Source organism: Canis lupus, chromosome 2 (assembly GCF_048164855.1).
Source record: "Canis lupus baileyi chromosome 2, mCanLup2.hap1, whole genome shotgun sequence".
Classification (NCBI taxonomy): domain Eukaryota; kingdom Metazoa; phylum Chordata; class Mammalia; order Carnivora; family Canidae; genus Canis; species Canis lupus.
In genome coordinates, this window is record NC_132839.1 from 43525833 (window position 1) to 43541337 (window position 15505).

At 46.1% G+C, this 15505-nt stretch overlaps 1 protein-coding gene across 5 annotated transcripts in view; it reads left to right on the top strand.

The window, feature by feature from the left end:
• IGF1R (insulin like growth factor 1 receptor) overlaps positions 1-15505 on the top strand; it is a 302878-nt gene that overhangs the window by 272573 nt on the left and 14800 nt on the right. For all 5 annotated transcript variants that reach the window (XM_072797447.1, XM_072797464.1, XM_072797485.1 and 2 more), the window contains exons 16-20: positions 228-457; positions 781-891; positions 4404-4563; positions 9082-9211; positions 14721-14855. In XM_072797447.1, coding sequence (XP_072653548.1) covers positions 228-457; positions 781-891; positions 4404-4563; positions 9082-9211; positions 14721-14855 — 766 coding nt within the window. The remainder of the gene's footprint in view (positions 1-227; positions 458-780; positions 892-4403; positions 4564-9081; positions 9212-14720; positions 14856-15505) is intronic.

The window sequence follows — 15505 nt, forward strand, 5'->3', positions numbered from 1 at the left end:
CTTCAAATTATCACAGAATCCTTGAAAACTTGAAATACCAGTGTTTGATCATATAGCTGTCTTACAGAACTTTCAGAACAAGCCGTGTCATTGTTTCCTGATGTTCTCTGTGGGTTTTAAGAAGAAGTGGCATCTTGTGTTCTTTGCTTTCCCTCCCCTGCCCAAAGCACGTTCCGCCCAGGGTCTCCTTGCATTACTTGTCTCAGTTCTGGTTTCTTCTTCTCTAGTGTATGTACCTGATGAGTGGGAGGTTGCTCGAGAGAAGATCACCATGAGCCGAGAGCTGGGCCAGGGCTCGTTTGGGATGGTATATGAAGGAGTTGCCAAGGGTGTGGTTAAAGATGAGCCTGAAACAAGGGTGGCCATTAAAACAGTGAACGAGGCCGCCAGCATGCGTGAAAGGATCGAATTTCTCAATGAGGCTTCAGTGATGAAGGAGTTCAATTGTCACCATGTGGTAAGAAAAAGCACTGAGGAGCCAGAACCTGACACAGGGAGAACCCTTCACTGGAGCCCCCCCACAGGGTGTCTGTGGCTTCACTTGGGGGGTTTGGTGTCTTCCCCCCTGCCTTCCAGAGTTCCCCATCACCTCACTGTTGCCCTTACACATCTGTGCCTGGGAAGGTTCTGGATGGGATGCAGACACCAGCCAGTGGAGGCCCCTGTGACCTGCTCACCTGGGCTCTGCATGTCCCAGCACCCAATAGTCTGAGCAGCATGGGTGGGGACAGCTGTGGGCAACCTCACCCTCTGAGTCCTTCTCTTTGCCATTCCTCCCAGGTGCGGTTGCTGGGTGTGGTGTCCCAGGGCCAGCCGACGCTGGTCATCATGGAACTGATGACACGAGGGGATCTCAAAAGTTATCTCAGGTCTCTGAGGCCAGAAATAGAGGTCAGTTTTGATTTTAACTGACTTTGTGCGTTATTTCTTTTTTTTTCTTCTTTGGAGCCTTCCTCCAGAAGATACAGTGTTTTTAAATCCACTTACTTTCAGCATTAAATGTGTCTTGCTTCTCGCCTGGTTGTAGGTCCTTTATGTGAAAGATTTCCCTGACTAGAGGGAGACCTTTAGCTTTTGTAGGAGGCACTTGCCATTCCTCAAACACCTCTTTCCCTGACCCCTCTGTGCTTCCCCGCCCCCCCCCCCCCCCCGCATTCTGTCCTCTGCCAACACTCCCATATTTCCACCTGTGGACCCCTTCTCAGAGCTGTTTCCTCCCTGAAGCCTTTCCTGCCCCTACCTGGCCAGTAGGAACTATCTCCTCCTCTGCTGACTTCTCTTCCAGCACGGACTTTCTCCTCTTTGGTTCCCTCGGTGGACTGCCTTTCCACCCCATCGTGTTCAGCTTTTCATCCCGAGTACAGTCCCAGGTCAGGGGTCAGTGTTTGTGGCAGGAAGCCTTTGAATAAATGCTTATCAAAGTTCAATGTTAGATTGACATGATTCTTGTGCTGGGGTGTTTTCTCACCCAGCTCTGTGCGCAAGACATCCACGCATTCACAAGCCCCCTACATGCACGCGCGCGTGCACACACACACACACACACACACACCTTCCCCTATGCTTGTCAACAGTCTCTGCCTCTGAGACTGGGAAGGTCTGTTTCTCAAACTCTGCATCCACACATCAGGCTCAATCCCAAGGCAGAATGATAATCGCCTCAGCTGCCGTCCCTGATTCATCTTGTGAAAAAGATCAGTTTGCTTTATGAACTTCAAATTCTAAAGCTGCTGAAGTCCTATGTGATTTTCCATTAGTCACCGTGGTATCTCCCCTTCTGTAGCATGAACCCATCAGCCAGCTTTTTAGCATATGGCAGCATGACTTGTAAGTGAGGGGATTCTGAGGATAAACTGGTAGATAAACAATCCCAGCAACATCTGCCTCTCACTGGGCCTCCTCGGTGGGTCTAAAGTCCTCACTTTCACCCTTTCTCTACCCCTCTTGAATTTCTACAGCCTTTCTCTGTTTAATCTTTTTTCTTTTAATCTGAAACTTAATTATCCCCCAAGTAGTAGTTCCTTAATTTGAATTCCAAGCACCTGTTCACATGTGGCTTCCTTTATTCACAGCAGATGATGCTTGTGGTTCTGTGAGGGTCACGATGCCAAGTGTGGCCATGTGGCCCAGGGCCCCAAGAGCAGGGTGATTTACAATACACCCACCCTTGGTAGGCTCTACCAGCATGGGTCCCCAGCTCCCCTGGATCTTAATGCCTTTTCCCGGGCTCACTTTTGTAACACACAAGCCAGTACAAAGGAGAAACGCTTCATCAGATGGGTGGCCAGATATGTGGCAGCATATTTCATATCAGATTCGTTCAAGGCACCTCTGAAAAGTATGAAACACTCACTCTCTGCATCCCTGACATCAGGCACAGAATAAACATCTGGAACACGTCATCTGAGTCCTGGCTCTCGCTGCTGGCTTTCTGTAGTCCTCCAGCAGCCGCTATGGGCCTCTGCACCTCAGTTTCCTCACGTGTAAAATAAGCAGGTTGGACAAGATAATTACCCAAGTCCTTTTCAGATCTAAAATTCACTCTTAGATTTGTCAGATTTAAACTTGTTCTTTCTAACTCATGTCAAGTATAAAAATACACATGCTTGTCCTGCAGATTCATTATATTCTACTTGGCATCTTCTCCCCAAGTGAAGATTTGCTCATTTACTTTGCTAAATGTGGGTGTTTGTGTATACATGTCTTCAGTAGCTCTAGGCAAATTAAAGATTTCCGCTCTCTAAAATGTCTGAAAGAACTGCACTGTAGCACCATGAACCGACAAAATGTCAGCCCTCTCTTCCGATATTTATAACTTGGTTGCTTTTATTGATTCTGTTTTTCATATTAATTATGAATGACTACTTCTAGTAAACACATATACTTAATACTCCACAGCTTAAGTATCATGAGTGTAAACTTAACATTTCACCTGCAGATTTCCTTGCATTCCATACATATCTAGAGCCCCAAAAAGATTAAAAGGCAATGGTGGGTCCAGAGGGAAAAAACTTGTACAAACAAACCTCCTGTGTAAAAGATAGTACTGGTTTGGGGCTTACCCTTGGGGACTTCATATCACTTCCCCAGAAAACTCAGTGGTAAGTATTTTAAATCACCAGAGGCAGTGTTGATAGTCTTTTCAGAATGTACATGTATATCAAGTGTAGGGAACTAACCAGGAAATACTTGGAGGGCTGTTACCTTGCTTCTAGAAGCCAGCTTTCAACAGAAACTAGCACATCACTGGGCAAAGCCACCCTCCACTGAACACGGACCCTGGCCTGGTGCTAGCAGGCACTTTGCATGCGTGATCCCAGCTCATCGTCCCAGCAGTGACCCCACCCAGGGATGCTCTGCCCATGGTCCACAGGATTTGAGCTGGGAAGGTGGCATGTGGGACCTATCAGAGCAACATGGCTTTGCCGTGTTGTGACAGATACTCCGTAGTCAGGGAACCAGAGTTAAAATCAATTGTGCTAATGCAAGTAAAAGGTAGTTAGCATCTCAACTGTAGCAAGCTGATTGACTTTGGTGGTTTTTTGTTTTTGTTTTTGTTTTTTTTTTAGGATGGAGAGATTTGGGCACATGTTATATATAAATGTTTTTCCAAATAGATTTATTATTATTTGGAGGTATTTCTCTTTAATTCTAAAGCCAGTATGTTGCCCTTCTCTGCAGAAAAATGCTTATCCATGTTACTAGTCACTGGTTTACATTCAGCCCCCTCCAGAATAAGCTTCACCTGGGCTTTAATTGGCAAGTGTCTGTTTTCCTTGGTGCTCACAGAAAAATAATAACCCAAGGAATGCCACACTGTAAGGTGAAAACATTAACCTTGATATTTTTGTACTTTAGAAGGAAGTTGAAGAGAAAGAAAAACATCAAATAATTTATAATAATGCTTATGTGAAAAAAAATAATAATGCTTATATGAGAAATAAAGCCTACAGTGTCCATTTGGGAAGCATATTTGCTTATTCCCACATAGCTTTTGTAGTATTTTCTCCCTCCTTTTACCTGTACTTTGATTATAGAAATAAAAGGAATGCATGAACTAATAAAAATTTGAATAACTAAGAATTATTTAATATCAAAAATTGTTAGTGCCACTTTAAATAATTTTTTGCCCTACCCAAAATAGAAAATGCTGGTCCCAAGTTGTGCTAATTGGTGTTTCTCCTTGCAGCTTTGTGTGATGTGGTCAGTGAGCAAGCGCATGACTTTACCACGAAGCAGATGCTATGGTCTCCATAATAATATGTTCCTTTTCAGCAAGTCCTGTTTCTTAGCAGAATGACCTGTGGTGCTCAGATTGAATGAAGATGGATCTGCATATCCTAAAAGAATGTAGGGTGGGAAAAACTCCTAAATTCTCATGTTATATTTTTCCTGTACAACAGAATAATCCAGTCCTCGCACCTCCAAGCCTAAGCAAGATGATCCAGATGGCTGGGGAGATTGCTGATGGCATGGCATACCTCAATGCCAACAAGTTTGTCCACAGAGACCTTGCTGCCAGGAACTGCATGGTGGCCGAAGATTTCACAGTCAAAATTGGAGGTGTGTTCTTAGCTTTCCAGATCTGAGCAAGGACTAAATTCACACGTGTTTCAGAGACTAAGTTGGCATTAGCCTACCTGTGGAGAGGTTTTCCAATGCATCCCATGAGTCCAGAGTCTTGCTCTTGGTAATAATGTGGTTGTTTCCAGTTGATAGTCAATCACAAACCTGGCCAGGCTGGCTCAGACCCCGAAAGCACATGTGGGCACAGCGGAACAAGTGGACAAGGGTGAATTGAGGCTGTGATCGCTGAGGTAGCCTCTCTTGATATTTGAGGCATTTCTTGACAAAACAGTTCTAAGCATTGGTTACAAAAATAATTGAGGTAATATCCTCAAGGTGATTTTGACTTGGGAATAAAAGTTGCCACCAAAACTACCAATAGTTCCCCCAATTTTCCTAGCTTGAAAGGAGCTTTGTCTTCCCATTGGTCCATGGAGTTTTATAAGAAGTGAGGTCCCCTAATGATGAAGCCTCTACACAGAACAGGAGCAATGACAGGGAGGTGGCAATCCCTCAGGGAAGGGAAGATCACTGCTTATTGGGGTTCACATCCAGGCTGGGCTGGCCAACCTCTAAACTCTTGACCTATCACTTAGAATACTTAACCAACCAAGCTGCTCTTTTTGCCACCACTTATTGAAACACCAAAAAAGGGAGTTGGATTGCATTTCTGGTGATAGTTAGAAATTCATTTCAGCCTTTAGATTTGGGCTTTGCTTTGATCTCTTAACCCTGATTAAAACACACAGACACACACAGACACACACACACACACACACACATCCTCAGGGCTGCTCAGGAAAGCACCTGCTCTTACCAGGACCTTTATCTTGCTACTATGAGATGACGATGGCTCAGAAAAACATCAAATATTTATCCTGAGAAACTGCAGGGGGACACTTTACATCTGAAATCTATTTAAAATTAACCTCTTTGGCTTTTGCTGACTTTCCCAACACAGAGAGTTAGACAAAATGAGGGAACAGATGAAGGAACAGGACAAAATCACAGCAACAGAGCTAGACAAATCAGAGATAAGCAATATGCCTGATAGAGAATTCAAAGTGATGATCACAAAGACACTCACTGGGCTTGAGAAAAGAGTGGAGGATCTCATTGAGACCTTCGGCAAAGTGATAGAAAATATACCAAAGAACCAATTAGAAGTTAAGAAGTCAATAACTGAAATTAAAAATATACTAGAGGGAATAAGTAGAGGAAGTGAACTGGAAGAATAATTGAAAGCAACCAAATGGAACAGGGAAAAAAAAGATGAAAGAACAAAAAATGAGGATAGGTTAGAGGAAGTCAACAACATTATCAAACACAACAATGTTCACATTATAGGGAACGGAGAAGAGAATTGTTTGATGAAATAATGACTGAAAACTTCCCCAATCTGGTGAAAGAAATGGGCCCAGGAAGCAGAAAGAGCGTCCTCAACAAAATCAACCCAAGGAGTTCTACACCAAGAGATGTAATAATTAAAATGGCTAAAAGTAGTGATTAAGAGAATTTTAAAAGCAACAAGACAAAAGAAAATGGTTACCTACAAGGGAAACCCCATAAGACTATAAGCTGGTTTTTCAGCAGAAATTTTGCAGTCCAGAAGAGAATGGCATGATACATTCAAAGTACTGGAAAAAAAATAATAAAACTAACCTCTTTGTCTAGTTCTTGAACTATCCTGTTCTGGAAATGCTCACCTTTCTTTAGCAGTAATTTTTTTCTTTAGCAGTGATTTTGAATGAACTGTTTCGGCCTTTTAGTTGTGAATAATGAGTATCCCCTCTAGAATGATTATCAAATTATGGGTGAGTGTCTTTATTTCTCATTTGGAGAGACAGAGGTGATGAATGGAACCATATCATAGAGGAAACATCCCTTGGTCATTAGAATTACTCATTCAGGAGTCAACAGTGTGTCCCTGGATTTGGCCCTTTGAAGCATCCACACATCTGGTGTGTTTGAAGCCCGGGAGGCCTTCATGCTCTGGGATTTCTAAGAAGAGCCTCTTTGGCTGCTGTCTGGGCTTTCTTTGTGCTCCATGCTCACTTCCTCTTCCCTTTCCATTCCCTTCCCTTCTCTGTGGAGAATCAGATTGTTCCCATGGAGATGCCGACCAGTGCCCCTTCCCCAACTGTAGGGCACCCAGAAGGTCTGAGCTTAAATACTGGTTCTGCCAATAACAGATGAGACTTGGGGCAAGTGCCTGAAGTTCTATGAGCCTCAGTTTCTTTCCCTCTGCAATGGGCCTGCTGATATAGCAAAGCCATGAGATGGTGGAAAGAACTAGGTTCAGGAGAGCTCCAAGTGCATGCCTGGCATGAGGCAGGTCCTCAGTAGGTGTTAGTTCCTGCAATCATTGACATCGTGCTTCCCACCCTCTTCCTGGCACATGCAGGAGCTCAGTTCATGCTACTTTCTTCCTGATTCCACTTCACAGTGGGAGAGCTATTATTGTGCCACTTGCCATTTGAAGTCCAAATCAGCAAGGACCATATTTGCCATTTAACCAGGTGGTACATTTACAGTGACATCTTCTTTGTACTTGTGGTTTTTCTCGCTAAAATTTGAAATTTTTCTTTTGTGTTCAGAAATAGCTCACGTTCTTTTTCTGGGATTTCTTTTCTTTTCCTTCTTGTGCAATTAAAGGCAAGTACTCTCGTTTGCATATCCCTGGAGTAATTCTGAGATAAGACTTCAACATTTCAGTTTGATTCTTCACTAGGGTTCAAAAACCCTGTTGTCCCAATGCCCAGTGTCTCATGGATTACAAACATGACAAGTAATTTTACCAGAGGCAATTTGATGGCCCTTCGCTCAGTACAAGTAAATTGTGTTGCTTAATGTCCAAGGAAATTTATTCCTTGAATTTGCTCTGTAGCCTTACCACTTTGTGGCACAGATAGAGACATGAATGAGCATTTTAGAAAGGAGAGCAGCCCTTTCTCCTAGGAAGGAAAACAGAAGAGTCCCTGGAAGAAAAAGGTTATATGATTGAGTGGAAAATCAGAATCTGACAAAGAAGCAATAGTTTAGGATTATAAAGCAAGCCTGCCATCAAATGTAATTATGTGACATCTTCTAGAGACATGGAAAATGGAAGAAATTTTTAAAAATGAGTGGGAGTATTATGTTGAAAAACATTATTGAGTAATAGCTCCAGGGGCCTGGTAAATAGCATCCCCAAAGCATCTTACTGGGTACTTTTTTCCCCCGTGAATTGGTACTTTTCAATATTTTCCCCCTTAATAAGTGGCAAAACTACTTTATTTCCTCTGGCAGTGGGGCAGTGCTACCAAGTAAATAAGAGTCAACATGCTCTTGTTTATTTCACCAGCTTTGAAAACCACATATACATGACCTTTGGCCTGAGATGCCTGGGTGGCTCAGCGCTTGAGCATCTGCCTTGGGTTCAGGGCGTGATCCCGGGGTCCTGGGATCGAGTCCTGCATGGAGCTCCCTGCATAGAGCCTGCGTCTCTCTCTGCCTTTATCTCTGCCTCTCTCTGTGTGTGTCTCTCATTTTTAATTTTATTTATTTATTCATAAGAGACACAGAAAGAGAGGCACAGACACAGGCAGAGGGAGAAGCAGGCTCCATGCAGGGAGCCCAACGTGGGACTCGATCCCCGGTCTCCAGGACCATACCCTGGGCCGAAGGCAGTGCTAAACTGCTGAGCCACCTGGGCTGCCCTAAATAAAATCTTTAAAAAAGGAAAAATGACCTTTGGTCTACACAGTATATATTTTCTTGATAAACTGTAAGACTTGATAATTTGTAAACTGCTTCTCATTTTAAATGAATAAAGGAATTAACTTTATTTATTTATTTGGAATTAACTTTTTTTGTAAAATATTTTATTTATTCATGAGAGACACAGAGAGAGAGGCAGAGACACAGGCTGAGGGAGAAACAGGCTCCCCATGGGGAGCCCAATGTGGGACTTGATCCCAGGAACCCCAGATCATGACCTGAGCCGAAGGCAGACAGACGCTCAACCACCGAGCCACCCAGGCATCCTGGAATTAACTTTTTAAAAAACATTATTTGAGAGAGAGAGAGAGAGAGCAGGGGGAGGGGCAAAAGGAGAGGGAGAGAGAAAATAAAATCTCAAGCAGACTCCCTGCTGAGTGTGGAGCCCAACGCAGGGTTCAATCTCACAGCCCTGAGATCATAACCTGAGCTGAAACCTAAGGGTCGGACGCTTAACCAACTAAGCCACGCAGGTGCCCCAGGAATTAGCTTTTTTAAAGAGTCAAATTATAAACATATTTGAAAGCAGAGATTTCTTGGTATTTCCTTGTCACATGATTAATCAAATCAGTCATCCCTTATTGATTCTGCATTATACAATCGCTAACACTGAGGTCCAGCCTCCTTAAAGTGTGCCTCACCCTTGGATATGGGCATCCATATCCCCGCCTCCCTGCACAGTGGCAGGACATCTTTGCTTCTGCCCTGAGAGCTGCTCCAAGCGTATCACTCGGGTGCCTTCTCTCTACCTTACAGATTTCGGTATGACAAGAGACATCTATGAGACAGACTATTACCGGAAAGGAGGCAAGGGGCTGCTGCCTGTGCGCTGGATGTCACCTGAGTCTCTCAAGGATGGAGTCTTCACCACTCACTCTGACGTCTGGTATGAGAGACTTTTCCTATAACACAAGCGTGGAGCACTCCAGCCTCCACAGATCCCATTGGCTCAGTCCCGAGGGCTTTATTTTTCTCATGTTTTCTGTTCACCATTAGCCTATTTCCAGCTTTGGCTAAGTGTTATGTGGGTCACACTCCTGCATTTCTAAGGGTTCCTGTTGTGGGTGGGCCAGCTAAGGACCATGGGCATTTGTTGGATCTAAAGAATTTATAGGACCAACATCTCTTTCAGTCCTTAGCTGTTCACTAAGTGGCCAGGATACCAGGAGCCAGGACATGGCAGAGAACTTCACCTCTCCCCTGCCTGCCTGCTCTCATTTTATCTTTCCCAACAGATGTGTGTTTGTGTGTGTGTGTGTGTGTGTGTGTGTGTGCCTCATCTAATTAAAACTTGAGATTGCAGACATTACTCTATTTAGACTGAAAGATTTTAAGTCTGGATGTATTTTCTTGTTGGACCTATCTGCTGTCTGTCCTTTTTCAATGGGCACCATCATTGACCTGTGTTGACACAGGGATGGTATAGAAAGCAGAATATCTCCCTTAATAAATGTACCTTGGGGTAGAAAGCTTACCAGCTGAGGAATGCAGAGGACTCTGAGTAGTGCCATTTATTGTGATTCATCACCAACATTGCAGAGAGGAGGTCAGGTTCTCAAATACAACCGAGGTCCTTGGCAGGCTCAAACCCTGGCACATCTACCCTCTGACTCTCACAGTTTTCTACCTTCTGGCACGTCATCCAGTTTCTTGGCTGTCCTCTCAGGAGATCCCACTGCTGGTGTGTTACAGAAATGGTAGTTGTTTACTCCTACTGTCTGGATGACCACATAGAGGAGGTATTTAAATAGTGACCGACATCATTTTTTTTTAACCTCGTGAACCTTTCACGGTTCAAGGGCCTTGGATCTTACTTTGAAGACAGGTGCAAATTGGAAATAGCATTTGAATATGACCCAGCAGAGTGCAGTGACTTCTCGAGTTCACGTATGAGATTTGTTTTGCAATCAGCCTGTCCAACATAGTTACCTCTTTGCTGTCAAATCAAAGTGCTCACCATCATTTTTGTTGTAGAGATGATGGGGAGACGACAGGCCTGGGTCTGTTCATGTGTCTGATTATTCTAGCCGCCATGCCTCCAAAAACTCTGAGGTCAGCTTACAGTATGATAACGTAGAAAGAACTGTGAGAGCCAGAGAAAATGAGGGGCAGAATGGGAAGATAAAACTGGAGTTATTAATATCTAATTTTTCCCCAAAGTGTAGTTAGCAACGACTGCAACAAGCAGCAACAAAGGGACATTTAGGGTATTCCATGCCAGTTTTCTCCCACATGACAGCATAGACATTATCAATCAATAATATGTGTATATAAATAAGAGTGGGTATTTGGTATTCATTCCAGTCAATATTCAGGCATTAAGGGTGCTTTAGATTTTTTTTTAACACAGCCTTTGAGGTTAATGTAGGATAGGCCAGCCAGGACACTGGCGAATAGAGGTCTCTCAGCTGCCTAGGATCTAAAGCTTTCCCTGTCAAAGGAACAGAAATTATTTTAGATTATATTCAATGGCATGGTCATTCCTAAACAGTTGAAAATCTAGAAAAAGTTGCAAAGAGTTTTATTTGACTTTGTAAAACAGACCCCAGAATCTTAGGTTTGGGAGGTATCTCTATGGTCACATCCAGCCCCCAACTCCCATCCACAGCATCTTTGGCAGCTGGTTGTTGAGCTTTCACTCACATTTCCAGGGACTGCTTACTCCCTCCCTCATGAAAACAGACCACCCTACTTCTGAAGATATCTTTGTTCTTTGTGAATCTTGCTCATGCTGTGCTTATGTTGCCCTCCTGGTGACATCCGTTGGGCCTTCTCTGTGACACATTTGTATACCCTGCTCTGTTTTGACAAGACACCTTGGAGTCACAAGGAAATGGTATCTGTTCTCTAGTTTGGACATTTCCACTTTTTCTGCTGTCCTTTGAGATTCTATTCCCAGGCCCTTGGGCACCATGTTTGCTCCCCCTACAGCTCCCCTGGCACTGTGTCCCTGTCAGTGGTTCCTTTGGGTTAGAAGACACTAGCGTGCCCTCCAGGCCTGGAGGAACCCAAGCACAGAAGTAGGGAGATGGAACCCATAGTGTGTTCCCTTCTTTTGCATCTGAGTCATTCTACAACAGTCTTTATTTCTTGACTCACTAAGGTTTCCAAACTGCCACAAATATCCAGAACTGATTGCACCCCACTTAAAATCAAAATCATTTGCTTCTTTAGTAGCTAATTAATGTTAGCAGGGAACACAGATATCTCTGTAGTTCTTGATTTGCTGCTGGGTAGGACACTGACGTGATCCTGTATTGGTGCACAGAGGCATAGTTACTGAATGTGGACCCCAGGCAGCACTTGTATTGACATGGGAGACTCACAACAAGTTGTACCATTTCTGGGGAAATCCATGCTTGTAATCAGAATAGATGTCACACAAAGGCATTTGTCCAGTGTTTAAAGATGGAATGTATCTACAAAATTCATGCCTTGGTTTTCTGTGAAGGTATTTGTACCAGTGCCTCATTGCAAATTTCCTACTTTGAAAAACATGTGGGTTTTGCATATTTCTTAGCATCCCTGACTGGCTCTGTGGCCTTGGTCAAACCATGGGACAGCTCTGGGCTTTGGTGCTCCATCTGTGAGGTGAAGTCTATTTAGGAATGTCTACACTCCCTATGAGATCTGCAGTGGCTTGATAAATGTTTAAATGGCTCCTGTGACAACTAGTGGTGCCACAAGGCGTGGCCTCTTGGTGTTGGGTAGACATGGTTCAGTCTCTATACATTGGACTTCATACAGCTGATCACATCCCATGAGGAATGATCAGACTCCAGCATTAAGTGGCCCTCACTGACAAGTGACATTGACATCACACAAGAGTCACCCCAGGGAAAGCATTTATGGAGAGCTTGGCCTGTTACCTGCTATGTTGTTTCACAGGTGTGATCACGAGTACCTGGTGAGGCCCAGAAAATGGTCGGTGTGTACAAGAACAGGGTGATCAGAGACACACTCCCTGTCCTTGAGGGATAAAGTCTTATGGAGAAGAGGCAGGGATCCTGACAGGTTAGAGTCATGGAAGGCTGGCCAGAAGAGATGGGGTTGTGGGACACCCTAAAGTACAAATTGTCACCTATGGAGCAATAAGGATATGGGTTCCTGGCAGTAGGAATGCTGGGGAAGCGAGTGGCAGGACGCACTTGGTGCTTGTGGAAGATGGTGGGATCTCCTTGAGAGAGGAGGCTAGGGTAGAGAGAGACCAAGTAAGGCCTCCAATGTTGTGTGAGGTACTTGGGCCTGATCCTGGAGGTTCTACAAAGACATGTAAAGCTTTTGAAGAAAGAGTGACACAGGAATGTGACCTAGTGCTGTCATTTACAAAGATCATGTTCACTAGAGTGTAATGCTGTATGGAGTAGAGTGTTGGCCAAAGCAGAGGAGTGCTCTGGGCCCAACGAAGACCATGGGCACTGTGGTGGACTCTGAGGAGGCGGAGGCATGGATGGCCTTGGGTTGACTGCTCATGTTAGGCCAGAAGAGCGGGACTGTGTGAGGCAGATGTCAGGTTGAGACTTGTGAAGTGTATGGATAGCCAAGTACCCGGGAGCTTGAGCCAGAGTAGTTGGGGCTGAAGGAGTCCATGTGGGAGCCAGAGTGAGAACGGACTTCTGGAGAGCAGCTGGCACCCCTAGGAGAGCCCATGGGGTGCAAGTGGGTCTGGGAGGAAACTGTGTTCTCAGATGATCCCTCAGGCCAGGCCTGCAGTCAGTAAGAACAGCAGGCTTGTCATGTCTAGAGCTATACCGCCTTATGGATGCAAGGAGCACCCCTAGGAGAGCTATACCGCCTTATGGATGCAAGGAGCACCCCTAGGAGAGCCCATGGGGTGCAAGTGGGTCTGGGAGGAAACTGTGTTCTCAGATGATCCCTCAGGCCAGGCCTGCAGTCAGTAAGAACAGCAGGCTTGTCATGTCTAGAGCTATACCGCCTTATGGATGCAAGGAGCAGTAGCCTCCGGGGCGAGCTGCTTACCTGACCAGGACTGCTTCTGCAGGAGGCCCACCACCATAGCCGATGGAGGAGCCGGCAGCCCCAAGCCCAGGCCTCTGAAGGCCATGCTAGGCCTCCGGCTCTTTGGCTTTTCTAGGTCTCTTGTACAACATAAAGGCTATTTCTTGGTCACCAGAAATTTAAAAGGACTTTGGGTGGGTCCATCCTCAGCTAAGATCCTATTTGTGTCTAACATCTACTCTTGGTACCCATTTGCACAGAAACCTTCTGTTCATGGCCAAGTAGCTCTAGCTGAAGCTGTGAATAAAACGTTATGGTACAGAGTCCGAGGCCCTCCTGCTGCAGGCTCCCAGCCAGGATCCGAGAGCTCTCAGTGGGAAGTGCCGGCCCCAGAATTTTCGGTGCGGCTCTGCCAGCACCCATGGCTTTCCACAGTCCTGTCAGAAGCCCCGCAGGCCGTTTGCTGCTGCCGAGCCTGCTTTATTCTGCTGAAATGAACCGAACATAAAGGCAAATAGACCGAGGAAAATTTGTACAAGGTGGCAGTGTGCGTTGGGAAGGCACCTTTAGTTGGCAGATTACAACATTGCCTTTCTAAACAGTATCTGCCTAAAATTTCTGTGTGCGTGCCTGTGTGTTTTAATTTGTTTTCCAGTAGTTGGATCTTGTAAACCAGCAGGCAGGAGTGCATGCATGGCACAGTCGCTCACAGCTCCCCTTCCTGAATGTACTCCTCAGAACTTTGCCCCACAGCTCAACCCTGCTTGAGGACACCTGGCTGTTCAGGAGCCCTGTCACCAGCTGGCGCTGCCCCCCTCACTCTCCATGCTGTGAGGCTAAGCCCTCCACAGGCCAGCAGCTCCTAGCCCCCGTGGCCTTCTCTTCCCACCAGCCCCACTGGACCTGGGAGATCCCCGTGGAACTTCCCAGTACCCCAGACCAATGACATCAGAACTGTGGTCAGTCATCAGTGTGTTTTAAAAACTCTCCTCTGCAGCCAGCATCGAGAGCTCCTTGGGTATTTGATTGTCCCAGGATGGATTTGAGGCCACTGCCCCACTGTCCCAGCAGGAACCTGCCCTTGATTAGAGAATGAAGCACATTTGGGAGACAGTCCTGCTGGGCCTGTGGCTTTGGTGAGGCCCTGAACTCAGCTTGCCTGGGCTTCCCAGGAGAGAAATTAGGTGCTTCCTTGTCATTGAGGGGACCCTGCAAACTCCCTCCATTTCAGCTTCCTCCACTGTGCCCCAGGGCTGCTTCTCCCCTGCAGGAAACATGAGCAGCAACAGATGAAGATGGAGGTCCATGTGTAGCCGGGGCCGGGCTCACACACAGAAGGCAGTTGCTCAGCACCCGGGCAGGGGGACGCTGGGAAGGAGAGGGCCGTGTGGTCTGCCCTTCCCTTCCTGAGCCCTCACATTCCTCTCTTACCATAGGTCCTTTGGGGTCGTTCTCTGGGAGATCGCCACGCTGGCTGAGCAGCCATACCAGGGCTTGTCCAACGAGCAAGTCCTTCGCTTCGTTATGGAGGGCGGCCTTCTGGACAAGCCGGACAACTGCCCCGACATGCTGTACGTATTTCCTGGGCCCCCTCCACCCGGGCTCACCCTCTGAGTTCCCTCATCAGTGACCCAGGGGGTCAGTGGTCCTGAGAGCCTGTGTCTCTGGCCCGGCAGGTGCCGTTGGTGGGCCGTTTAGAAGAGGGTCATCCTGATGGAAGAAACCTGTGCCTTTGGGGAGCTACCTCAGTTTCCCCTCACTTCCCTTTTAGTTTAATAGTCAGCACTGCGGTTTCTCAGGCCACACATCTCTGTGAGGTATTTAACCAAAGCAATCCTTACGCATCTTGTCCATGAAAAGTTTTAAAAGGTGGGGGGAGGTGGCAACAGTAGGACTGAGTGCTCTGAAGCCCAAATTCCAGAGCCTGTTGCCACCACCACAGGCCTGAGAGAATGCTCCAGTCTGTGTACACAGTGTGATGGCGGCACTCCTGGCACGCCATGTAGGGCACACCTCAGACCTCTTACCCCACGCCACTGCCACTACTGCCACCATGGTCCTCTCAGGTCTCTTCTTTGTTGAGTGTTTGCAAGAGTCATAAAGCATGGGAGCCACATGCACTCTGGGCTACTTGGCCCTCAGTTCAGCTCACCTCCCTGCAGACACAGCGTGGGGCACGCACAGCGTGGGGCACTGGCAGATCCATCACTTCACTCCACTT